The following is a 24,346-nucleotide window of genomic DNA, read 5'->3' on the forward strand; positions in this document are numbered from 1 at the left end:
TATAATTCCCATTGTTATAATAGATTATATCATTTTAACAATGCATTATAATCACATTGATTTTGAAGTTCTTGCATATATTTAATGTTATTTAAAGCAAACAATGCAACTACATAGAGTAACTTATAATCACATAATGCATTATAACAGTGATTATTATTAGTTACGAAAACAATGTATTACAACTATGAAGATTATAAAACACTATGATCCTATGACACTATAAAAAAGTGACTGAACTATGAAGTCATGATACTTGACCTTGTAAATCATTACAAAATGCTTTATAATGTGTTCTGATTATTGTTTTAAAGCCTCATGAATATTAATGAATGCTTATAATGATGCAGTGCTATAAGCATTGGCAGTATGTTTACTCTCAGTATTTCCTGCAGTAAGGAAGTCACCTGTCTCTCTCTCCTCTCTCCTCTGTCTGTCTCTGGGTGAGCTCGTGTTTCCTGCTACAAGGAAGAAGCATATTTTAAACACACACACACACACACACATTTTTACTGCTCCATCCGTGGTAGCGACTCACAGGTTTGAGGTTAATTTAGTTTGTTTTTCACACAGCCTCACCTCGCGGAGCGTCCCTGCTCCTCACGTCTTGACTCTTGATACCTGAAAGACACAATGTGAACATCCTGTTTAACAGGGAGTGCAAGTTGAATTTGTTTGTTTTTTTTCCAATATTGTCACATGTCAGTTGGCATCACCTCGTCTGTCTGCGCTCCGCGAGATGCTGGGAGAGGCTGTGAGACGAGACAGAAATCATGTATACGTTACGCTGATTTATATTAAAGATGATGCGATGTCGTGATGGTGGATAAGATGAAGACTTGAAGACACTGGACGTACCTGGAGGGCGGCTGTTTGTGTTGCGAGAGCCCAGACCAAACACTGTAGGAAAGAAAAGAGGAGGAAATGAGTTTTTATGAAATAACCACTTTCAGGAATCCTCTCATATTTATTCAAAAATAAAGAAACAAACTCACATTTTAAAATCCCTGCTTTCGACCCTGCGCTCCGGTTGGCTGGATAAGACAAGAGGAAGTTAAGCAAAGACGACTCGCTTTTGTTTTCATGTCAAAATGTTTGGAACTTACAGTCTTTCAGCGTGAACAGAGTGGTGTTGTTGACTGGAAGAGAACAGACGAGATTAGATGAAAGATAGGACGTGAACAGAGGCGGGACCAAGCGAGGTGAGACTCTGGTGACGGACCTTGTTTGGTGATCTTGCTCAGCTCCTGGTTGCACAGGTCCTCCACGCGGTCCTTGAGGTCCAGGATGGCTTCCCGCACGGGCTCAAAGGACGCTTCGGGGTTGACCGTCACGGCGGGCAGGTCCCCCGACTCCAGCGGGCTTGATATGGCCTCGCACGCCTGAGAGAAAACATGGTGGCTGGTTTAGTGTCAGGGGTGGCACGTGTAGTAGTTTGATTGACTCTTTCCGTCTCCACGGTCCGGCCTACCTCCAGGTAGTGGATGTGGTCCTCGCAGCGCACCAGGTCCCGCATCTCCGTCTCCCTCCTCCTCAGCTCCTTGACCTCGGCCTCCAGGCTGTCGACGACGTCCTGGGCCTGTCCCATCTTCTCCAGGCCGGCCTGGTCCAGCACCTCCTCCAGCAGCTCCTGCAGACGCTCCACCGAGCGCTGCAGCTCCGCCAGCACCTGCTCCGTGTCGCCGTGCACCCGGTCTGCGGAACGCTGGGAGAGAGGAGGAGGTGGTCTGATTAATATCTGAAACAACTACCGCAAGGGTTTATGGGAAATTCTTGTTTTGAGATTACAAACATCAGCACAACCGACCAACCTTCATCCCATCCATCATCTTCTTCATGTCCTTCAGCTCCTGCTCGCGGTCTTTCAGCCTCTGCTGGTTCTCAGTCTGCATCTCGTACAGCACTTTCTGCAGGAGGGGCACACAGGAAACAATATCCAATATCCAACTCATGGGAAAAACAACAAGGAAACAGCCATGTGTGTGTGTGTGTGTGTGTGTGTGTCACAGAGGACAACGTGACAGGGTGGAGCGTTATGATTGGACAGGAATGCAGTAAGGAATGTCCTCAGCCCGGCTGGAGCCACGGAGACACACAAAAAGAGAGAGGACGACACCCTCGAAGACACAGAAACCCATCAGGCTGAACAATGGACGGTCAGGTGATATGGTGATATGCAGCACACAGTATTGTTCTAAAAACAGCTGCCTGTACTTTCTATTCAAGGTACCTGTTTCTCCAGGCGCTCGGCCTTGGTGGACACACACTCGTGGCCCTTGTGCTGGTTGCTGGTGCACAGCCAGCAGACGAACATCTTGCACTGGCGGCAGTAGAACTCCTGCAGGTACTTGTGCTGGGTGCAGATCTTCTCCGCCAGGTTGGCGGTGGGCGCGATCAGCTCGTGTGCCCTCAGGGCCTTCTTGTTGGTGTGGGGCTTCAGGTGGGCCGCGCAGAACGAGCTCATGCACGACAGGCAGCTCTTGACCGCCGCCTGCGGCTCCCCTTTGCACAAGTCGCACGGCACCGCCGAGGAGGAGGAGGAGGAGGAGGACTTCCCTTTGGATCCGGACGAGGAGCGGGTGCTCCGCATGGATTCACGCACGTCGGCCTTGAGGGCCCCTTTGCGGAGCTGCTCCACCGCCTCGGCCAGCATGGTGTTCCTGGACAGGGAGGGCTTGGGGCTGTAGGTCTTTCGGCACTGGGGGCAGCTGTAGACCCCCTTGGGGTCGTCCTTGCTCCAGTAGTCCTTGATGCAGCCCATGCAGTAGCTGTGGCCGCAGGGAATGGTGACCGGGTCATTCGGGAGATCCAGACACACGGGGCAGTTGAACTGCTCCTCAGTCCACAGTTTAGCGCTCATGCCGGCGGTGGAGAAGAGACAGGAGAGGATAGAGAGAGAAAATTTCCGAGCAGAGCTGTGAAGGAGGTGAGCCTCGTCTGGACTGACGTGGAAGAACGTTCTGTCTCTCGAGGTGAGAGCAGGGAGAGGTTGGGCGGGCGGGGCGGGGCCAGAGCCACTGGGCAGGTCTAGCGGGGAAAACGGGTGTAGGTGGAAAACTGCTAAAGGTGTGTGAATGGACTGATCATTTTATCATTGCACAAAAAACAAGTGGTGTATTCAGTATTCAGATCTTTTACTTTAGTAAACATACCAATACTACAATGTCACAATGCTCTGTTACAAGCAAGAAATAAATCCAGCATTTAAAGTCCTACTTCAGTAAAGTAGATAAGAATGTACGTGCTGGAAATATTCTTAATATGACAAAAGTTATACAAGGAACTGTGAGTGTCAGAGCACCTTTCGATGATGAGATTGTCAAATTAAATGTGTGAAATTAGTGTCCCAATAATTCAAGTTTGGTTTAACTCTTAGACTTAACTGTGAATAAAGTCCTATTTAGAAAATAAATGATGTGAAATGCCTCTTCTTCTTCCTCCTTTCTAAGAAAGGCCTATATTGTATCTATCAAAGCCAAGTGAGCTAAAAGCAGTGATTGCAGCCAGTTAACAGTTATCGTAATATAGACCTACTATAAATAGATATACACTTAGCAAATCGTGTCGCTAGGTGGCAGTGTTACACCAATGTTTAGTGGCTACAGCTGCCGCTTTTAAATGTAATTATTGCCCATTATGTGAAGAAATAACCAATTCTAGAAGTTATGGAGGTCATGCTGCTGAAGCGCCCTGAAGCCAAAGAGTGTTTGTCATCTACAGCGCAGCCAATTCAGATAACCAGCTAAATATAACAATTAAGACGGTATAATGTGGAATATCTGCAACTTATATACCATTATATTGTTGCCACCCTATAAGTCTGAACCAAAGAAGACGTTAATGTACCAAAGTAGAGACAGCAAGAGAGGGCCTGGTCTACCCAACGATTTTTTTTTTCTTTAAAAAACGAAGACGGAAGTGCTGTAAATGAATCCTCTCGTACCTCCCAGATAGCTACTACTGAGTATACCAACGGTGTGTTTAGCTAACGCTGTGTCACTTCTGAGTGGCCCAGATGTCAGATAGAACCGTGAGACGTCCAGGAGTCGGGGTCGGGGTGCTGGTGACAGACTCGGCCCACCCCGGCTGTGTTCTCCTGGGGAAACGGAAGAGCCCAATAGGCCACGGGACGTACCAGCTCCCCGGGGGCCACTTGGAGTTTGGGTACGTAACTTATGCAGCTACAGCGGTTGGCTAACCCCATTCATAAATCTGACACGGCTATATAACGTAAGGCCGTTCACGAACGTTCAAAACTGGCCTTCATTCATAAACAGCCGACGGCTGTTGCATCATTACATACACTTTACGGCTTTCACTATGATGTGTTTTTCTGTCATTAAGAGTGAACTTACAACAAACTAAAAAACGTCTACGCCAGTTATCAATATGCCGACTTCCCCCCAAGTGTTCAGCAAATATGAAGACATGTTCTGACTTTGCATTGTTACACGTGTTTGCTAAATAAGTGTGCATAAAGACTAATTTGCCATTTTTTTAAAGGCAGTTTGGTTTGAGGTAGTGAGTCTGGGTAATCATTTTGGGTCATCTTAAAGCAAATTGAGGTTAGGTGAGTAGAGGCAGGAGACTAAATGTGTTCCTCAATGTACATGACATGGATGACTTCCAGTGGATGTGACGCACTCATTTCTGTGTCATTGAAAGGGAGACGTGGGAGGGGTGTGCTCACAGAGAGGTGTTGGAGGAAGCAGGGGTGCGTTTGGTAGACGTCTGCTTCGCCTCGGTGATGAACTCCATCAGACTGGAGGAGCAGTACCACTACGTCACCATTATCATGCAGGGAGAGCTGGACCGGAAGCAGTCAGGAGAGCCAGAGAACCTGGAGCCGGAGAAGAACGAGGGTATGTGAAGCAGAGCGAGATTTAAAAGCAGAAAAAGAGAAGAGTCCTACCTAACTGAGCAGTGTGCGTGGTTGTTTTCCTTTCCCAGGTTGGGCGTGGACGCCGTGGGACCGGTTTCCTCCAGAGGAGCAGCTCTTCTTTCCCCTAGCAGGTCTGAGACAGCAAGGCTTCCAGCCGTTCAGGATCACAGGGACACGCAGTGCTGAAACTCAGCTTTGAAACGGCCTTGTTTCATTGGGAAACATTGATCCTTGGGATAGAACAGACATACCTCTTTGTTTCACATCACTGGTTGGTTTACAAGTTCTTTTTCTCAAACATCATGTTCTTTTATTATGGTACATACTGTAATGGGCTTCACAATGTTTAAAGTAAACACATCAACACAAGAAAAATGGCACATTTTAAAGATCTTTATTCTTTTTTTTTTTTTTTTTTACATTTTGGCACAAGATAATGCTATTTATATGTCATGGCTTGAGCTGAAAGCCGTGCAGGTCAGTTTCCCCTCCTCACATCAGGGTGTTGCCGGTGACACCCACTGCTAACAGCATGGTCCACAGGGTTGCGGCGGCGGTTGCCACGGCACCACTAAAGGTCTTGTCGTGGGCGTAGGTGATGATGTGCAGGGCTCCGCTGTAGGCCTCCTCGCACGCCGGCTGGATCTGATCCTCCGGGAGCTCGAAGCCGAACGTCCCTTTGTCCCTCAGCTCAAAGGTGTAGGAGAAGGGGATCCCCAGCATCCGAGCCCAGTCCCTGGATGAACCGGAGTTGGGGTCTGTAGAAAAAAGAGGGCACAGAGTTTTTACCGTTCCGTCCCTCGGAGCCACGCTGCCCTGCACGGCTGAGAGCGACGAGGACCGGCGGTGACTTACACAACACGGCCGGTGAGGTCCCTACGGTGTAGTTCATCCCGTGGACCCTCCTGATGGCGTCTGCTGCACCCAAACCCACCTCCATCTGAGGAACCAGACGTTCGCTTTCATCATACAGTCATCGGAAGCATCTATGCTGCAGGTTTATACTAGTATTGAGTGCACTGATGAACAAAAAAACAAGGCAGGAAATGCAGATTTCAGGTTTGTGTTTCTGGTCTAAAGATAATGGGATTTTTGACGCTGATTTTGATATGAAAGAGTTTTTTAACAAATCTGATATTTCAGCCAATAGTAATGTTTTAAAAACAAACACACAGAAGACCTGACCGGATGTTCTCACATCAATTCAAGCGTCTCTGTGTTTATGAACCAATCCCGCTCCAGGTTCCATCCCCCCCTTCGGCTAAAGTCATACTGAAGCCCAAGAGAACGGCTGGACGTAATCCCGATTAGCATAATTTGGGCTCCAGTGGGTTGTTACCTGCATCGGCCTCCCTATCCAATCAGCAACCAGCCATTCGTTTCCCCACTGTCAACGCTTCACAGCTTCCTCCCGCTCTGCTCTGGGCAGATGAGGACCGACCGCTCTCTGGAGTGTGTTCGTGTGACACAAACGAGATGTGGTTTTTGGCAATGCGCCATTCAAACGTTCTGTACGCACAATATTCAATCCCGGACCGTGAGTACAGACGTATTTGTAACAGGTTGTCCCACTTCCACTGTTTGTTTGTTTTTTGTGATCTGCATACACTCATGTGTCAAAACGTGCACGTCTGCGTGTGTACCAGCTCATTGTAGTTGGAGGCGGTGAAGTTGGGGTGTCCATAGGGAACCAGGAGCAGCTGGCCGTAGGAGTGGATGGTGAGGAAACACAGGAAGTCTTCCTTCCGGCTTCCCACAAAATAAGTGACGGCCTGGGCCTCGGGCTCGGACGCGGCTTGGCTCCCGCAGTAGATGTTGGAGCAGCAGTCAAATGACACCCCGATCGCTGTGAGAGCAGCCAAAGAATCAAATGCAGTAGTATCGCCACAATAACTCTATAAGCTAACGTCAATATAATTGTGTGCAAACATTTATGTTTGAAGCGGACTTTTGGCCACTGTGGCCTGTGAAAGAGCATCATGAGACATTGAGTCAATACAACGCACTGATTGGGTATCGCTCATGTGGTAGATTCACGTTTGTATAGCGTCAGCTTTAAGTCAAAGATGTCTGTTTACACACTGAATTCACTTGACGGTAGATACTGCTGTCCCACAATGCAATGCGTAGAAAAATTAAGAATGTTAAGAACTGGGATTTTGAGAGCTGTGGGTATTTATGGCACTGGGTTGCATTGTGGGAATTGTAGGATCCAGCGTTTTCAGCGCTTAAGACCGCTCTTTAAAACAAATGTGCATGGATGAGACTGTTTCAGGGACATTTTGGGGTTTGCGACACAAACTTGCTTATTATCGAGGCAACAGGTTGCATGAATAAGGAGATGGAGAACCACAACAACACTCACTGCCCCAGTTGGCGTTAAAGTTGCGGTTGAGATCGACGCCGGTGCAGTTGCAGCCCGAAGGTCCCGGTGACCTGTTCTTCCTCCACAGTCGAGTCTACGGGGGAAAAGAAAACGTCAATTACATCAGCCGGTTGGGCTTGTTCTATCAATTTAGTAGGATTCAAAATGGGCACTCAAACATACTTCAGTGCTGCCTTGGATTGCTGTTTGATATCATTTTTCCGTCCAACTTATTTTGAAAATGAGATGATCTTCTACTTGGGTCATGCTGAGCACCAGACATCAATTTATTCCCTGATTGAATCGTGGCTCGCTGTAACTTAGCTGCCGTCTCTTTAACAGACCGCCGTCCTCGCATATCCCGCTCATCTGAGGCTCGAGAGCCGGAGGCGCAGCTCAGAACCCCCCCGTGAAAAGTAATTTGATTAGAATCCGTCAAAACGCGAGCACTGACTGTGTTGTCCTTCCAGGTGTGGATGTAGCCGTCCATGTTGAGCACCGGGGTGACGTAGAAGTCCATGTTCTTCAGCATCTCCTGCATTTTTGGGTCTGTTTTGTGCGCTTGCAGGATCTGATTTGAGGGGGGGGGGAACGTTTTGGAATCAATTACATCAAAAAAAAGTCATTTTTAAATGATCACGTGTCTCATACCTGTCTGACAAAGTACTGACAGAAGGCCGGGGCGATCCATTCTCTGGCGTGTATGCCACAGTCCATCCAGATCGCTTTCTTTTCCTCCCCAGTGTTCAGGCCAATCTGGAAGACACATTCATAGAGCTTCTCATCAGGCAGCCACGCAACACAAACAAGCATTTCTGATCTGAATTCAACAAAATACAAAGTCGGCTGACCTTGAGCAAGCTGATGGTCCTCTTCTCGTACGTCTGTCCGTACTCCACGACGGTCACGACATCGGGGTGGTCCTTCGCAACCTGAGCCATCCAGTCGGTGATCTGCAGGAGTGGAACGCATTACGCATCAGAGTGTGTGTGTGAGCGTAGTGGTCTGTCAGAGTGAGGTGTGTCAGAGCGGCGATCGGGGCCTTCTCACCGCCGGCATGGGATGATATTTGTAGTAGTCGTGCTCCACTCTGTTGCGCACAGCAAAAATACGTGAGAAGTACGTCCCACCTCATTGATATCATGCTTTATTTGTGCAAAAGGCCTTCTGTCAGTCAGTGTTAAAGCACAGTGTGTCTTTTTATGAATGAAAACTCACCTCTCTACTGTGGCTGCTCCCGTCGCTGAAAGCAGCACCACGAGGCTCAGTACAGAGCTCAGCATCGTCACGTTGTGAACGTAAACTCCTTCGTTTGAGACTCCTGACCTCCGGATGGTACGAGGCTTTATAGAAGTCGTCCATCAGATAAAGACGCACCTTTGCCTCCGCCATGGACCAGCGGCAGCCCACACGCTATCGTTGTAGCTGGTTAGTGATTAATCGCAGCCGATAGCCTTGACTTTACATCCTTTAGCCTGGTCATGATTTTCTTTTTTTATATGTTATTAGTCGCTAAATATTAATCAAGGTCAGACGGTTTACAAATTCATAAAACAATAGCTATAAAAATAGAGGGCAGCGACATTCAGTTACACTAAATTAACCGCATGTGTTTCTATACTGCTGACTTTTTAAAACGCATCCACTCCAGCTCACTCTTTTCTTCCCTTATTAGTGGAGCACCGGAGGGCATTTGAAGGCGGGGCTGTTCGCGGTCAACAAATTACAGAGCAGGTGATATTTAGTCCTGCCTGTCAAAACTCATGACAGGCAGGACTAATCAGGAACACCAGATGAACTCACATGACACATCGTGTAGTTCATAAGCAGTCCTTGCGCTCTGGAAACACAAGAGAACATGTTTCTAGAATAGAAGAGGGAGAAGATTAGATAAGCGCCATTAAGTCAAAGACATAAACTAAACTAGATGGTAAACATTACGTGCTGAACATCAACATTTTAGCATTGCCACTGAGCGCACACTAACATGACACTTAGCTAGATGGTAAAATTTATGTCTCCATAACGTCAACATGTTAGCATCGTCATTGTACACAAGGCTGTAGACTCTTAACAGTCTTTGTTACCTGAAACTTTTATTATATGCTAATATTTTTGAAATGTATGGCTTGACCTCAGGCATGCAAACTCGTCTATAGTTTCACATTACTAGTATTTATCTAGGTAACTGTTAATCATTATATCAGTGCTTAACTAATTACATGGCACGGTGGTTATATAAGATCATTATCTGGAAATGAAGCCTTGTGTTATCTTGTTTTCCATGCTTTGACATATCAGCACCTGTGATAGAGTCCAACAATAGCTTCTTTGGCATTTAAAACACGTAAGAATTTAGTCTTTGTAATATACTCGAGGGGAAAAAACAATGTTTTATTCATCAGTGAGGCTGAAATGTTGCTGGTCAACAGCAACTGAGCTCAGGTGGACTGCGTGACATTGTAGGCTCAGTCTAATCCAGGTTTTCATTTTGAGAATAACAAGCTATAATGGTATCGCTGAAGAGTCCTCGTTCAGGTCTTCAGATCTCCTAAAGATCGTCTGTGATGCAGTCTTTAGATTTTGTTTTCCCAGCTGTGGTTGCTACTGCTGCTCAGGCAGACTGTCCAGTTCTTCTGATGATTGTGGAGAAGCTTCTGTAGCTGCTGGAGAAATGTCACGATGCTGGGAGGCGGGGCTAAAGGAACCGCTGGAGCGCCAGCTCTACGGGCCCGTAATGCGGACGATCGCCGGACAGATCCGGGTAATTGTATACTCGAAAGCTGTGTCCAGTTCTCTTTATACATCCATGGATATAAATCAGTGAATCTATTAGCCATGTAAAGAGTGATCATCTCCTTTTTTTTAACAGAAGAACAGCATATTCAATGATTCACTGAATATGCCGTTCTTCTGTTGATGAGGTCTAGAGTCTGACTTTACAGTTGATCTACATTCATACAGGTAAATGAAGATTGTAATGACTGTACCTCTCTGCATCAGTACATTGCGCTGTCATGCTGCAAAGAATAAAACACTCAGCAGCATTTCTCCCACCTCCCCTTTCTTTGTACATTGTGATTCCATTGCTGCACTGCAGTAAAACCTTCATACTTTTAGTAATAAGCACAGAGTGGATTTCGGAGTCCGAGCATGCGATTTATTGTTAGGCAGTAAAAAGTTGACATTGCTCTCGATGGACAAAAAACCTTTAACTCGGGCACGTTTGAATGTAAAAATAAATGTGCTGCCACTCTAGCGAGGTCTGCTTTCGTGCAGACAGACGAGGTGGTTTGTAGGAATCCTTCATGTGATGCCTCACCAGCAGATGTCAGTGCAATGATGAGATCAGGTCGAATCTGTAGCATAAGATAATCAGAGACACCCAGAGTACAATGACAGTTACAGACTATCAATGGGAGTAAATCACCTTAAGTTGTCAATAAAAAAGGAAAGCATGTCAACTATTCATTCATGTTCCCCGCTTCTCTAGACCTTTGAGATGGATTAGTGTCGGAGTGCAGTCTTTCCTTTATTCAGAGCTCTATCTGTCTCCGTCTGCCTACACCCCCGACATGTTACCTGAGCCTCAGCAACTCCAGTCTTTGTTCCCACTCCTTTGCTGACATGTGCATCTTGTCTATTGATAAGCTGCTCGTGAGATAGGGAGGCGAGACCTGTCTCAGATCTGGTGCTGTGTGCACAACTCAAAGCGCACATTATGGGCTGTTCCTTCATAATGATGGATGAAAGCACTAATGCTTTCGTGGGAGAGAGGCGGGCCGCTCTGCTGCACTCAGACACAAGCTCAAGGCATGTCGGCGTCTTTAAAGCCACTGATAGCATCTTGAAGTTTGGATTTAGAGATAAGAGATGTCTCCCGGGGAATAGAGATTAATTTAGATATGTGTTGCTACTTCACGCGCTCACTGGTTGCACCTGAAATTCCATACAAGTACGCTAAAACAGTATGTGATATTTTGTACGTCCACAACTTTTATGTGAAACCAATAGAGCACATATTGCATAATATCTCTGGTGAAATATTAGTGTGCACAACACTGGGCACTACGCTGGCATGGATATCCCACAATGCAACGCGGTAGTGGCAACAACGTTCACAACGGACAATGGCGGAGAGCTCTGCAACGTCAAAAACGCTCCAATTTAAGTATAAGATATTCCACTTTGTAGTATATCTTCTTTGAAGTTCAGCTCACAAATCATCGTTGCAAATCACCTGACAGTTTTGTATCCAACTTTTTACGATCACTCCGGCAGTTTACTTCAGCATCGGACTCATGGTTTTACGAGTTAACTTGGAGAGTGCATGCGTGGGGAAAGAGCTGCGTAAACATCGGGACAGACTGCAGAGCAGAGGCTCACCGCCGACTTTTTTCTGGTGCGTACATCCCCTGAGGGTCATTGGGGTGTGGACAAACACAAATGTAAGATACTTACAAGCTTTGCTCAGCAAGACCATTTTCATTAATGATCACCACTTTTATGATATTTGAATCTCAAATGCTAAATGTTAAGCTGTAAACAAACTACACCTGTCGGCGTGATGATGTTTTGTAGTCTCATTTAGCCAATTGTTAGCAACCGCCTTTTCTAAAACACGTAAAAAGCTTCACTGGAGGGGTATTTACCAACGTATTTTATATTGTAGAACAAAATGTTAATTTCAGGCATCTATCAAAAATAACATTGTATAAAAGCTCGTTATTGTCCGTTATTGTCCATGGGGGGGCGACCTTGGCTCACTGGCTTAAGAGGGTTGTCTGGTAACCGCAGGGTCAACGGTTCGATCCTCGACTGGGATGTGTCACGTGTCCCTGAGCAAGACACTGAACCCCCGGGCAGCCCACTGCTCCCTATATACAGGGATGGGTCAAATGCAGAAGTCAAATTTCGTGTATATGTATATGACAATAAAAAGGGATTCTATTAAGTATGAAGCTAGCGCCAGGAGAGGGTTCGCTTATTTTAGCGTAAAGACAGGAGAACAGGGGAACACAGCTAGCTTGACGTACTTGAAGGAGATACACGAGAGTGTAATCGATCTTCTCGTTTAACTCTCGGGCAACAAAGCAAATTAAGTGCGTTCCTCAAAATGTCCAACTTTTCCGTAAAGTAGCCCGAATCTACAGCGAGGAGACGGTTGGAAGACTGGCAGCGAGGGCAAACCAGCTAGCCTGACTCAGAAATGTAAAGATGACACTTGGAGTTAATTAGGGAGCTTTAGAGGTGCTGGTATGCAATCATTTTTTGACCTTTGGACAGACCCGGGCCAGCTTTTCCAGTCCGTGTGCTAATTACATCACAGGATTGGGAGAATATCCTCGGGTGAACAAAGGAGGTTTTTTTTCATGTCAAAGACACACACCTAAGGTCAAGGAGTCCTATTGAGGTACTTTTCTTTTCTCTTACGGGAAAGTTCAACGACCTGTCTGTCTGCACTTAACACGAGGAGGTAATACGCTCATGATAATGAGACACGTGATCACTGTTGTGATTATAATGCCTTCATGGACCGGGATAATGCTCCATCATTTTACAGTGTAAGTAAACTAAATCCTTCTGGAGCCTTGCTGTTAATTATAGTTCTTAGAAAGAAAATCTGAGTCGGCAGGTCAAGGTTTTTCCAAACCGGAATCCACCAAGGACATCCACTCACACACTGATGGCACAGCCTTCGGGAGCAATTTGGGGTTCGGTGTCTTGCATCAGTGACAATGGGGCTGATCTATTCAATAACACACGCCTAATCTACAGTGGAATTGTAATTCCTGTTCATTTTGAAAATCTTTTTACCAAGTTCCACTCATTTTATTATGGCGTCCCAAAGTTGTTCAGGCAATATAATCATGCACCATTCCACTGCCGATGCTGCGAGCAATCCGTTTTTAGTCAAGTTGCAGTTCTCCCGTTTCTAGCTTTCGGAGAGATTGGTGTTTGTTCATCAGTATTGACAGCGCTGTCCTGGGGCACCCGTGAATTTATTTTTTAAATGGGCGGACTCACTGTTCCCTCTTATGCAAATCACAAGCTTTAGTGATTTACCAGAGCGGCTTTTTGCTTCGGTGGATTTCTCCACAAAGATTTTCAGTTCCACTAAAAAAAAATAAAATGCCTCTACTGGAGCAGGATGTTCTGACACCCTTGAGTATCAGAAGGTGAATGGTTCCCCCATCTCGTCAGACATGCTGCTCATGGCCAGCATGTAGACACAGCGAAAAATCAATGTGGAGACGCTGGCAATCTCACCAAAGAACATCGTAGGTTTTGAGAGGAAGCGGGAGGGAGCGACTTTTGGCATTCCTTTTAATAAGCTGTAAAAAACGTGGACGAAACACCAGCACATGTTGGCAAAGATGGAGCAGCACACACACACACACACACACACACACACACACACCTCCCACGCAAGCGCGGTATGAAAGCAGCAACAACAGTGGCAGCGTTCGCTTGTTAAACCATCAGCGGGACTGACAGCAACCATCGAACAAATCCCAAACACAAATAGTGGAGCCCTCCTCCCCCACAGTGCAAACTAATCCCCCCCCACCCAAAGCATCAGTATCCTTTTTCTCAAGTGGTTACACACAAGCTAAAGCCAGAGGCGAATGTTCCCCACAAACAAAGCCATCACGCCGCACATCAGGAGGCCTGCAGGTGGGCCATGCGGCCAAATGGAAAATCTAACAGTGGAAAAATATCAGACTTTCTCCCGTTTAAAACAAAATCATTTTGAAACAGAAGCGTAAACAACAGTGACACTCACCAAAGTGTGAACAGGATGTGTAATATCTTTTCCTGTGCCAAAAAAACAACAATTTGTAACCATGGTACCATCGTCTGCTTTAAATCACCAGACAATTTAAGAAAAAGGTAGCCGGTACCTTCCTCTAAACCTTGTAGAATTGCGGCTATTTGTCCCACTGATTATGTGTCTCCCCTGTGCAAGATCTGGAGGAACTGACAGCATCCATTACGTGACAGAAAGAGATTGTTCTTTTATCGATTCGCCGAAACGGTACATGAAATTAAAACAATACATTGAAAGATGAGTTCTAACAACACTGCTAACTGAGGGTGGGAGCTGGTCTAAGCATTTACAAGGCACAGGCAGCCACCTTTGTTTCTGGGAAGTGAAGCCAATGCAGAAGGGCCTTGAACTTGCATTCTCTCTAATGTCCACCAGGGGGCGACTCCTCTGGTTGTATAGAAGTCTATGAGAAAATGACTCTACTTCTCTCTTGATTTATTACCTCAGCATTCGGTAAGTGACAAACTGCGTTTGTTTTTTTTACATCTGCAATAACGTTACTACTGTTCATTTGTCTATCGTGTCGTTTTTATGAATAATATTTGAATGGCTCGTGCTGTTGTGTGGTGGAATGCGTGGATCCGCTGCAGGTTTGCTGGATTGATATGAATATATGTGACTGGTTCTTATGACTTTGTTCTTGTCATTGTGTTAATTACATTGATTTGACTATGCACTGTCCGTTAAGGACGCAGCGACCCGTCATGCACGGATTCATGTATCTGCACCGTAGCTGTTCAACTGTAGTAGGACAGCACAGAAGGCCCAGGCATAAAATGCACGGCCCGCCACTGCTGTAACTGCTAAAAACGAGCTAACAGCAGTAAAAGGTGCCGTTGTTGTTAAGGTCAAAAGCATGAGCTGAGAGATGCAAAGACGATAAAAGATGTGGGCTTTGACACATTTTATATTTCACTTAGGCTGTCACTTAGAAAAAAAATTGCAATTTTAACTCGTTCAAAGAGGTGAGCCTGAAGTCACCACACCTCACAGCTTTATACAAATAAGAAGGCTGCTCATGTAGCTGTGACTGAATTGTACAGTGACAGTCGTGAGCTGAATGGAGAGAGAGAGAGAGAGAGTGGAGGGAGGAGGAGTGTGTGAAAGAGAGATATTGATAGAGAGAAGAAGAGAGAGAGAGAGCTCCTCAGTTGCCTTAGCAGCAGCTTCATTCCTTCACAGTCCGGTGCTGTGCGCGCTGCGCTGCGCTTCACTTCACGGGGTGTTCCCCTCGCGACCGCGCGCTGATTAACTTCTCACGGTCCGGTTATCATTTTTATTTTTATTTTTTATTTTTTTTTCAAAATAGCACACTCCAGTTTCTCCAAGTTCCACGACGCCTGAAGATAAACGCGACGGTGGCTAATTGATTCCAACGCCGGCTCCGGTGTCGAACAGCGCGCAGGGTGCACGCTAAACAGTACTTCTGACACTCGTCCTGTCGCACGAGGGAGGATGGCTCTGCCTCTGCCGGCGGCGAACGCGAGCGCAGTGTTGGAGATGGTGACGGCGGGCTGTGCGGAGCAGGGCAACCTCAGCGTGGAAGTTGGCGACTACAATGTCAGCTGCCAGAACGGATCCGTCCTCCCTAGACCAGTCGGAGGAGGCAAAGGTAGGATTCATCATCCTCTCCTCATCCTCTCATCCTTACGCCGAGCTGTCGCTCATGAATCACCCAAGCTGAGCTGTGAAACTGTATTCATGCTTCAGATGGAAGTGCTTCCATCGGGCCAAAAAAAAAAAAAAAAAAAGACAAAATCTGGCCCCAAACTGTGTCTTAATTATATTTTATAAATAGTGTGTTGATACTAGGACAAAAAAAAGAAAACAAGTGCATATCTGTAAATATGCCCTACAAAATAAAAGCGCCAAACCCCTTGGTTGAAAGGATGCTTTTATTTTTCCGATTGATAATATTGTTTGCTTCCAACTACAAAACTGCCACCTGACTGATTGCCTGCTTAAGAATGTAATCAGCAGACCCTACGGTGATTTCATCACAAATATTACGTTTGCAACACAAACAGCAAAAAAAACACTTTTATTTTCTAACAGATCCTCCTGTATTTCCCACTCCCTGCCTGCAAAACAGTATATATAAAAAAAAAAAAAAGAGGTGCTATCAGGAGTTGTGTTTAAATCAAGTTCCTCAGCCTCATTGTGTGCAATCCATCACCGAGCAGACCAATTATACAGGCGCTTCACTCTGCATCAGTGTGTGTGTGTGTGTGTGTGTGTGTGTGTGTGTGTGTGTGTGTGTGAGAAGCTGTCTTAATCCTGAATGTTGATTTTTCTGGTGTATAATTCTCAAACTGCTGACTGCACATTGAGGAGATTAAACCCCCCCACACACAACAGAGGAAGATGAGGCCCTTCGTCTCCTATCGGGACACCATATGGAAAATAAGGGCTGATTGAGGTCTGAACGTGGGCGAGGGTTCTTTGATTTTTTTTATTTCTTTCCCCCCCCCCCCCCCCACGCTGCTGCAGAAGATTTTAGAAAAAAATCTTCCCCCACTAAATTATTCACAGGCGTTCCCGCCTTCTGTGCTGCATTACTTTTATTGACCTTATACAGGAGGCACATCGGGCTCAACCGTAGAACCGAGCCGCGCTGACGGATCGCTGCCTCCGCCTCGAGCCCTCTGCGACACGCGCAAACAGTCGTCTTTTTTTTTTTTTTACCCTTTCTCCCTTCAGGCCGAGGGAGCCTCCTGTCTGCTCTCATCCTTGGCTCGAAAGCTCCGGGGTGACAAACCCTTCATTAGACTAAATACTTACATACATAAGTCGCTCTCAATATTTGAACCCTCGTCTTTACAAAAGGCTGCAAACACTTCCTGACTAACGGCTAGAGACGCTTGAAGTTTAGACCTTTAACGTCCACTTACACAACTCTTAAATCAACTCTTGAATCATATTTCAAACAACCACCACGAATAAACACCCGTGTGCCCGCTTGGTAATCATAGAGAAAAAGGCGCTCCTACTTAACTAGCCTGAGAATCGTGACGTTTTAAACTCGTCTCCGGTATCAAAGTCGTCCGGTGATAGTTGACGGTACACTGCTAACTTTTGATGGTGCCAAAATGCAGAGACGTCAACAAAAACACAGGTGACCCCTCCTAGAATGTAAATGCATGATATCATTTGAGGTCTGTAGTTACAGGACACAGACTGCAGACTCCTGCAGCCCTAGGGCTCTTGTTAGTGCAGAGAAGGCATGCACTGTATGCACAGTAAGAGTGGAGGGACGCCTCAGGAGTTTGTAATATCTACGGAGAGTCTTCTCGTCGAGGAGATTAGCTTCTTCCCGCTGGGTGTGTACATGGTGATGTAGACTGTCATAACATGATCACGGGAATTAGATCAAATAATCGGAGACATTTGAAGCGACCTAGTGAGATAGAAACAACACACATCCACAAATATTTCCTCCCCTCTTGTTAGCATACATTCAGTAAGGAAAATCAATAAGACGTTGGATATTTATCTCATTCACTCAATAAAAACAGTACAGTTATCGCAGATTACGAGGGTGTTGAGTGTCGTCTGTAGAGCAGACAGCACAAATAATAAAGACGTCCTCGAAAGTTTAATATTAATTGCCTGCCTCTGCACGACGGCGTTTGAGGATTGGAGGCAGGCAGGGCTGGAGGTTTATGGGTTATCATTCAGTCTCCATATGCTGGAGGACTAACTTCACCGTCGGTTAATCCTTCGTCATGTGACTCGCCGAGACACAAAGCAAGTACGACACAGCTTTATAGCAGAGGTGGAGGGAGAGAGGAGGGGTTTTTTCAAGTCACAAGTTAAGACACTAGACAAGACAGGCAAGTACCAAGTCAACACTGACTAGTGCCAAGTCCAGTTCTAGTAAAGAAAAGTAAGTCCCAAGTCAAGTTCCCTAGTCGTCACAAGTCAAGTCAATTCCCAAGACAAGACTGACAAGTCCCAAGTCAACACCCCACTCAAGAGAGGCAAGTCTCACCTGCTAAACTTGGAGTTTTTAATTCTAAACAAGTCATAATGTTGTTAAAATGCCATTTTAACAACAGAATACATTCAATTTACAAAAATCCTGAATGCTTTTTAAAATTTGTATTTTATTTATTAAAACAAGTGCAACTTAAATCATAAAAAAGGATCTGGGGATAAAAATATCGACTTGCTGGGACGTTAATTCAAGAATTTAATTGATTCGTAGTACACTTTTTAAATACAATACGTTTTAATCTTTGAAGGGAAGTCGTCAAGTATTTTCAAGTCAAAAGAATCAAGTCCAAGGAAAGTCACGAGTCAATGGAGTCATTGAAGTCACTAGTTATTGGTGTTAAAGTACAAGTCGAGTTGTAAGTCTTTTTGACTTTGTCAAATCGAATATAAAGTCTTCAAAGTTGTGACTCGAGTTTGACTCGGGTCCAAGTCACGTGACTTGAGTCCACACCTCTGCTTTATAGGGCTCTCCGACCCCTGTGCAACCACGAGCAACTTTAATGATCCTGAAATATATACGAACTGTAACTTCTGATTGATTATTCTTCTGTGAAGTCTGAACCTCACAAAGTTTGAGGTCTCTGTAGTCTGGAAGAAGTCCAATTAGTAATTTGCGCTGCATGGTGCTCCCTTTGGAAACACCGGTGCCTCACCGCTGTCTTTGTTTACTCAGTGATTTATGGGACTCAAGTGACAACGACCTTGGCTGAATGTTTAATTCCATAAAGAAATCCCTTTAGATACAGCCGCGGTAATACCCGGCGACGAGGTGCTTGTTCAAATGAGGCTCTATCGAGGCAAATGAGGAAACTCCCATTTAATCAAGTTTCAACAAGTTAGGGTCGGAATAGTTGATTTCCCTTCCTTTAATGAGTATTGTAGTGGTGATTACAACACTTACTTCATTACATTATGGAGGCATCGGAGAGGCAGCAGAGTGGACAGGGATTTACTCAACTTGTCGACTGAAGTGCGGTAACTCTGCTAAACGCTCAACTTTAAATAGACATGATCTCACACCTACTGCGCTATCCGCCGTACCCGTTCTGCCCCTCCAAGTTTCCATCCTCCACTTGTGCTTTCAACTTAAAATATTCTCTTTGGTATCTTACAATATGGTAATGGGGCAGATATCGGGAGGAATTAATAGCGTTCCGAAGCGAAAGTGCATATCTGGCGAGGCTTCGTGGGTAATCTAAGATGTGCTGAGCTCGTTCGCGCTCGACAAACGAACTCCGACCCCAGACGTCCAAAAATGTCAAGGTAGAGAGGGGTCAATACTATCCTCTCGTGGGAAGGATGCGGATGGAAAGACTAATTGAGTTTAATTGTGCTGACTGTAACAGTAACTGAACCTCAGAGTGATAGAATGCGATACAGATGCGGAGCACTATAGGCGCTTGATTGCTTTTGTCAATGGATTTACTTGGCACCGCTTTGTTAAGACCCAGTAATGCGTGTTCGGAGCGATCCGAAGAGGGCTGACGGGTTGTCTCCGAGCCCAAAGATTGAGTTTGATGTTTTCCGCCTGAAAAGGGAATCCGCATACCTGACTCAAGGTGATATCCGTCTTGGTATTCAGTGGTGGGGCTACCCCTCTGAGATTAGACGGAAGAAGCAATCCCTATCTTTGAGGATACGTGACATGCCGTCAACCTTCTACTGCGATTTGGAAGGCAATACAAGTTACTGTGTTGAAGGTATTTACAAGGATCATCTTATTTTCACTTCTACCATTTCTCTGCTGTCACCGGGATATTATATTGTCCTTGATATGGGAAAATGTTTTATGAGGTGACAAACGTCAACCAGTGATTTGTTTGTCTCTTGACTCGAGGACTTCTCTCTGACTTTCCAAGAGAGACTACCAAGAATGAAAATGTAATTTTAGGATGTTTATCGCTTTAACAACAAATTGGAAACGTCTCAACAGAGTTGCACTGTAGAATTGGAAATGTCATTATGTTAGAGTGATTTCTCTAATATTCTGGCAGAATTCAGTGATCGTGTGTTTGCACAAATGAGTTTTATTCATATCTGTAGCTTAAAAGATACACTGATGTTTCCTGGGACACAAAGTTATGTCTACAGTGACTGGTTGTCATTCTCCACATGGTGCCTTTAAGTAAAGCATGCCTGTGTTAATTCTTAGATCTCTTAGACATGCACATGCTCCGGAGGACGATGGGGAACCACAGCATGCAGTATGAAGAAGTGCCGAATATTTGTGTTGCATTTATTGCTGAAAGAAACAGTCCAGGTATTGATCAACAATACGTTAATACAAGTTTGAAAGTAGATATACTTGAGAAAAGCGAATCAGTTACTGACTCCCACAAGAACAGGACTCATTTCCTGAATCATGTCTGCTGCTTCACAGTTTCATTTCCAATGCTTTCTGCTCGCTTGTAATTAGGAGGACAAATCAGATTTGTGAGGAGCCGACGGTCGTCTCTTCACATTTCATCATCTCACAGCGCCTTGGGTACGAAACACCACCTCATGGCGAGGCTGTGATTAAAAGGAGAGTTCAGGGTTGTGGCGTATGAGATTATTACTGTTCATTATTACCGGCGTGAGTCATTGCGGCCGAATGCGAGGAAGCAGCACAGAGGCGGTTGTGACTACTTCTGTCTGTGGACAGATTGTCAACGCGACAGCGCCGCAAACTGCGCAGGACTTGCGGGTCACGCAACTTCACAGGTGCAGGTCAAAATGAAGACGATGGGTGTGGTCAGAGCAAGGCAGCAAGGAAGTAGGGGGTAGGAAGTAGGGAAGCCCCTTTGCCTGATTTTGCGTCGTACCTGGTGTGATCCCTTCTCAAGATGGATCCCTGTATCAGGATGAGATCAGGTGATCCATGAAAAATATTCCTCTTACTCCACATCCACCACTGAGTGACTTCCAAATGCTTGCTGACCTTATGAGGTTAAATAAACAGGCCTAACATAACCCAGGCCTGGGTCACGCCTATAATGTTCCACTTTGACAACTGCGGCACGGGGGCCTTTCGGAACGCAGCTGTCACGCTTGAGGAAGTCAAAGGAACCGAAGTGAATTGTCCTGCAGCCGTCGGGCTCAGTGGAGCCCAACATACCGCCGGTGCTCAGTGGAGCCCGACATACCGCCGGTGCTCAGTGGAGCCCGACATACCGCCGGTGCTGTGGAGCCCGACATACCGCCGGTGCTCATTGAATAGATAATTCCATTTTCACTCGGCTGGATCTCTCCCGATCTAACTCAATAGAAGCTGCTGAGCCAGTGGGGTGGGGTGGGGTGGGGGGGGGGGGCAGTGAGTGCTGATTATGCAGATCTCCGCCGCGTGTGTCAAACCTTACTCCCATTGACTTGACGCCGGCGTCAATTCCCGGCTGAGGAAACCGCTCTCGGAGCCGTCAAGAGGATTTTCTGATCAAAAGAATAATTCATATTTGCAGGGCAGAGCGACCGGGTCTCTCAGATGGCAGAGGTGATTAACATGCTCCCTGCAGCGTCCCGGGTTCAAATCCCTCAGCTACTTTTATCTTTAGCCGTAGTTGCTCTGCAGATTGTCCGATAAATGCAACTAGAAATTGTCTCTGGCCTCTTGTTCCTCCATATTTTTTACTATTTTATAGAGGTAAAATACTGGTCCAGGTAATGTTTGGTGCAGCGTAGGACTTTTGCCAGGGAGAAGGGTGTTTAAAACAGTACATATTTTATTTATACAGGACAATGCCACATGAAGAGTCAACATTCCTGTAACTGGGCTAGTGTTTTTCAACTGCAGTCCATTGGCGAGATGCCCCAACACCAATGGAGGTAAAGGACCACAGGAGCGTCTGAAATTAATTCAGAAACTAAATCGGAATCTCAACGAATGAGTGAGGATGTCCCTTACTGTAGAACACAAGGAAACAGCAAAACACTGTAGTTGTATGTAACTAGCATCACAAAGCAATATAAGCAATACTGTTGCTAATGCATGTGATGTAATATTAATAAAGTGTATACCGTCTAAATTTTCACAAGCCTTAAAGCAAGACGATCACAATAAGTCACAATAACAGGATAATGCTATGCTAAAATGAAAAAGCTAAGCTTTAGCTTTACAGTAGCACAGGACGCAATGAGCCATAAAGGGACTCAATTATGATGTCAGTTACACAGCAATATGTATCTGAAGTATGCTAATGTTAGCTAACATTAGCCACCATAAGCTACTAGTCCTATCGGATCAAGTAAGGCTGTAGCGGCAAAATACGTACTGTACAAAAGTATTAAATAGAGCTACTGTTGCTGGTGAGTATATTTTTATAAAGGCACAAATGGCCAACCCTACCTCACAATATCGACATAGAGGGCATTTGGTCAAGATACCGTGATATTAGATTTTTCTCCACACCATTCAGCCCTAATGAAGACTGCATTTGTACCTCTTGCCGCCTCAGTCATGGCGGCACACGGCCGGCCCCGGCCCTGTCCCTTCGGTGACTCTCACTCTCGCACAGAAGCGCTGTGACAGGCCGGTGTGAGTGAAGGAAGCATTCCCAAATCCCCTTTGGCCGGGTCCGTCCTGCTCTCTCCGATGCTCAGCTGTGTGGCGGCGCTGAGACAAGAGAGGAAGACCCTTTTAATACTTAGTTTTAGAGATGTTGATGCAAATAATGTTTCGTTTTGATCTTGTTTTTCCAGTATGAGTTATATGACCACCTGACACAGTCTGTTCAGCACTCATGTTGTTTGTCATCATCTTTTTCTCTCAGTATTATTAATCTAACTAGAATTTGGCTCACATGGGCAGGAAAAGATTGTTATTGTTATTCTGTCTTGTAATAGACTTTGTTGTCTTATGCGCACTATTCTCATTTCCCAGGTAAACAGCCTGAATACAGCCTGTTCCCTTCGTGTATTGATGTTATTTTCACACCTTTTCATACGGCGGCGTCTTATTTCATCATTTCTCGCGTCATTGAATACGTGGGCTGCTGGAGTGAAGACAAGAAAAAGCACTGACATCTGCACACAAATGAGGAAAAACGTTCTTTTATTTTAAACCGAAAGTTTGTTTTTGTCAATCTAGCCAAAGTCGTTTCACAACCAGGCAGTTTATTTAATTACTTTTATGACGAACTGGGAACAGTCATTATTTGTGTTGTCTCATGACAACAAGAAACTGGAACACAGAGGTTTTTGATGAAACAAGTTCTATATTTTCTGTTTTAGAAGTCAGACCACGTTCACTCAGCGTGTCCCATTAATTCAAAGCTTTGTAATTCACTTCTGCAACCATGCTTCCTTCCTTTAATTGATCAGCGGAGTTATATAGAAGAATAAATGATGTCCTCTCTCTGTCACAGAGATGGACTCGTTCCGCATCCTGCTCTACTCCCTCATCTTCCTGCTCAGCGTCTTCGGCAACCTGCTCATCGTCGTGGTCCTGGTGCTGAACAAGCGCATGCGCACCGTCACCAACTCCTTCCTGCTGTCGCTGGCGGTCAGCGACCTCATGATGGCCGTCTTCTGCATGCCCTTCACGCTCATCCCCAACATCCTGGAGGACTTCATCTTCGGGAGCGCCATGTGCAAGGCAGTCTCCTACTTCATGGGTGAGGACGGGGTTTTTCCCTGAGTATGAAGCTAAGGACAGCAGCTGCTTAGCTTAGCATAAAGACTGGAAACAGGAAGTCACTGCACATGATCCCCCCCCCCCCCCCCATAAAACACTTTGTTTTTTGTACAGATAACATGTTAATTAGTGAGCTTCAGAGGTGCTTGTAGGTGGATTTTGGTAACTTTAGAAAGGTCCAGGCTAGAGGTTATTTCTTAACTATTTAAAATTCAAATGAAATGCTAATTTGAGTGGCCCATTATTTCCAAAATCATTCATGGAGTCACATTCGTCAGGAGCACAGGCGGGGATCAAATGAATCTAATTTTACATAACAATGAGCAGGTCATTCAGTGACTCAATAAAGATTTAAATATGTGGCTCTGAGAGCTGGGTCTCTGGGCCAGTTGATGGAGCTTGGGAGCTAACCGCTAACAGCTGGTCAATCACCAAAGCTCCACGAGCTTCTTCAGCGTGTTCGGTTTATTGCTCCGTTCATCCCACACACACACACACACACACACACACACACACACACACACACACATCCCTTTGGCACTTAGTTCCCAGGACACCATTCCTTTCAATTGAGAGTTACTGAAAAAAAAGAGTTGAGAGTTGAGATGTTAGCAGGCAGGCAGCCACAGGATGGCCTCGGGCAGCCATCCTTAAAGAAGAACA

General features: G+C 45.5%; 3 protein-coding genes across 8 annotated transcripts in view; 1 reads left to right on the plus strand and 2 right to left on the minus strand.

The window, feature by feature from the left end:
* Positions 1-2,993, minus strand: part of trim25l (tripartite motif containing 25, like) — a 4,853-nt gene extending 1,860 nt beyond the window's left edge. Inside the window, exons 1-10 of the mRNA XM_031852156.1 lie at positions 2,231-2,993; positions 1,812-1,907; positions 1,472-1,705; positions 1,223-1,382; positions 1,107-1,139; positions 996-1,034; positions 859-900; positions 717-752; positions 580-621; positions 408-458 (exon numbers count right to left, since the gene is read on the minus strand). Of these exons, the coding sequence (XP_031708016.1) occupies positions 408-458; positions 580-621; positions 717-752; positions 859-900; positions 996-1,034; positions 1,107-1,139; positions 1,223-1,382; positions 1,472-1,705; positions 1,812-1,907; positions 2,231-2,860 (1,363 nt within the window). The 5' untranslated portion in view covers positions 2,861-2,993. The remainder of the gene's footprint in view (positions 1-407; positions 459-579; positions 622-716; positions 753-858; positions 901-995; positions 1,035-1,106; positions 1,140-1,222; positions 1,383-1,471; positions 1,706-1,811; positions 1,908-2,230) is intronic.
* An 853-nt stretch (positions 2,994-3,846) lies between these two features.
* LOC116385897 (cholecystokinin receptor-like) overlaps positions 3,847-24,346 on the plus strand; it is a 34,762-nt gene continuing 14,262 nt past the window's right edge. The window contains exons 1-4 of one of the 4 annotated variants that reach the window (XM_031851642.1): positions 3,847-4,164; positions 4,666-4,862; positions 4,951-5,013; positions 23,415-23,663. In XM_031851642.1, the coding sequence (XP_031707502.1) occupies positions 4,016-4,164; positions 4,666-4,862; positions 4,951-5,013; positions 23,415-23,663 (658 nt within the window). In that variant the 5' untranslated portion in view covers positions 3,847-4,015. Of the gene's footprint in view, positions 4,165-4,665; positions 4,863-4,950; positions 5,014-5,073; positions 5,154-14,679; positions 15,692-23,414; positions 23,664-24,346 lie in introns of those variants that run through there. The other 3 variants (XM_031851643.1, XM_031851645.1, XM_031851644.1) reach the window with 3 other exon arrangements.
* LOC116385898 (carboxypeptidase O) lies at positions 5,261-8,731 on the minus strand. 3 transcript variants are annotated; one of them, XM_031851647.1, is made up of 9 exons: positions 8,466-8,570; positions 8,298-8,337; positions 8,099-8,200; positions 7,899-8,003; positions 7,702-7,818; positions 7,248-7,341; positions 6,526-6,728; positions 5,738-5,822; positions 5,261-5,640 (listed from the first exon to the last, which is right to left on the minus strand). In XM_031851647.1, exons 1-9 carry the CDS (start codon positions 8,528-8,530, stop codon positions 5,375-5,377), a joined length of 1,077 nt encoding a protein of 358 aa, XP_031707507.1. In that variant the 5' UTR covers positions 8,531-8,570; the 3' UTR covers positions 5,261-5,374. The 3 variants fall into 3 exon arrangements, with proteins under 3 accessions (XP_031707507.1, XP_031707506.1, XP_031707508.1); XM_031851646.1 differs by having other exon boundaries at positions 7,899-8,200; positions 8,466-8,714; XM_031851648.1 differs by lacking the exons at positions 5,261-5,640; positions 5,738-5,822; positions 6,526-6,728 and having other exon boundaries at positions 7,257-7,341; positions 7,431-7,818; positions 7,899-8,200; positions 8,466-8,731.

This window comes from Anarrhichthys ocellatus, unplaced genomic scaffold (genome assembly GCF_004355925.1).
Source record: "Anarrhichthys ocellatus isolate YVR2014 unplaced genomic scaffold, GSC_Weel_1.0 scaffold12, whole genome shotgun sequence".
NCBI lineage: Eukaryota > Metazoa > Chordata > Actinopteri > Perciformes > Anarhichadidae > Anarrhichthys > Anarrhichthys ocellatus.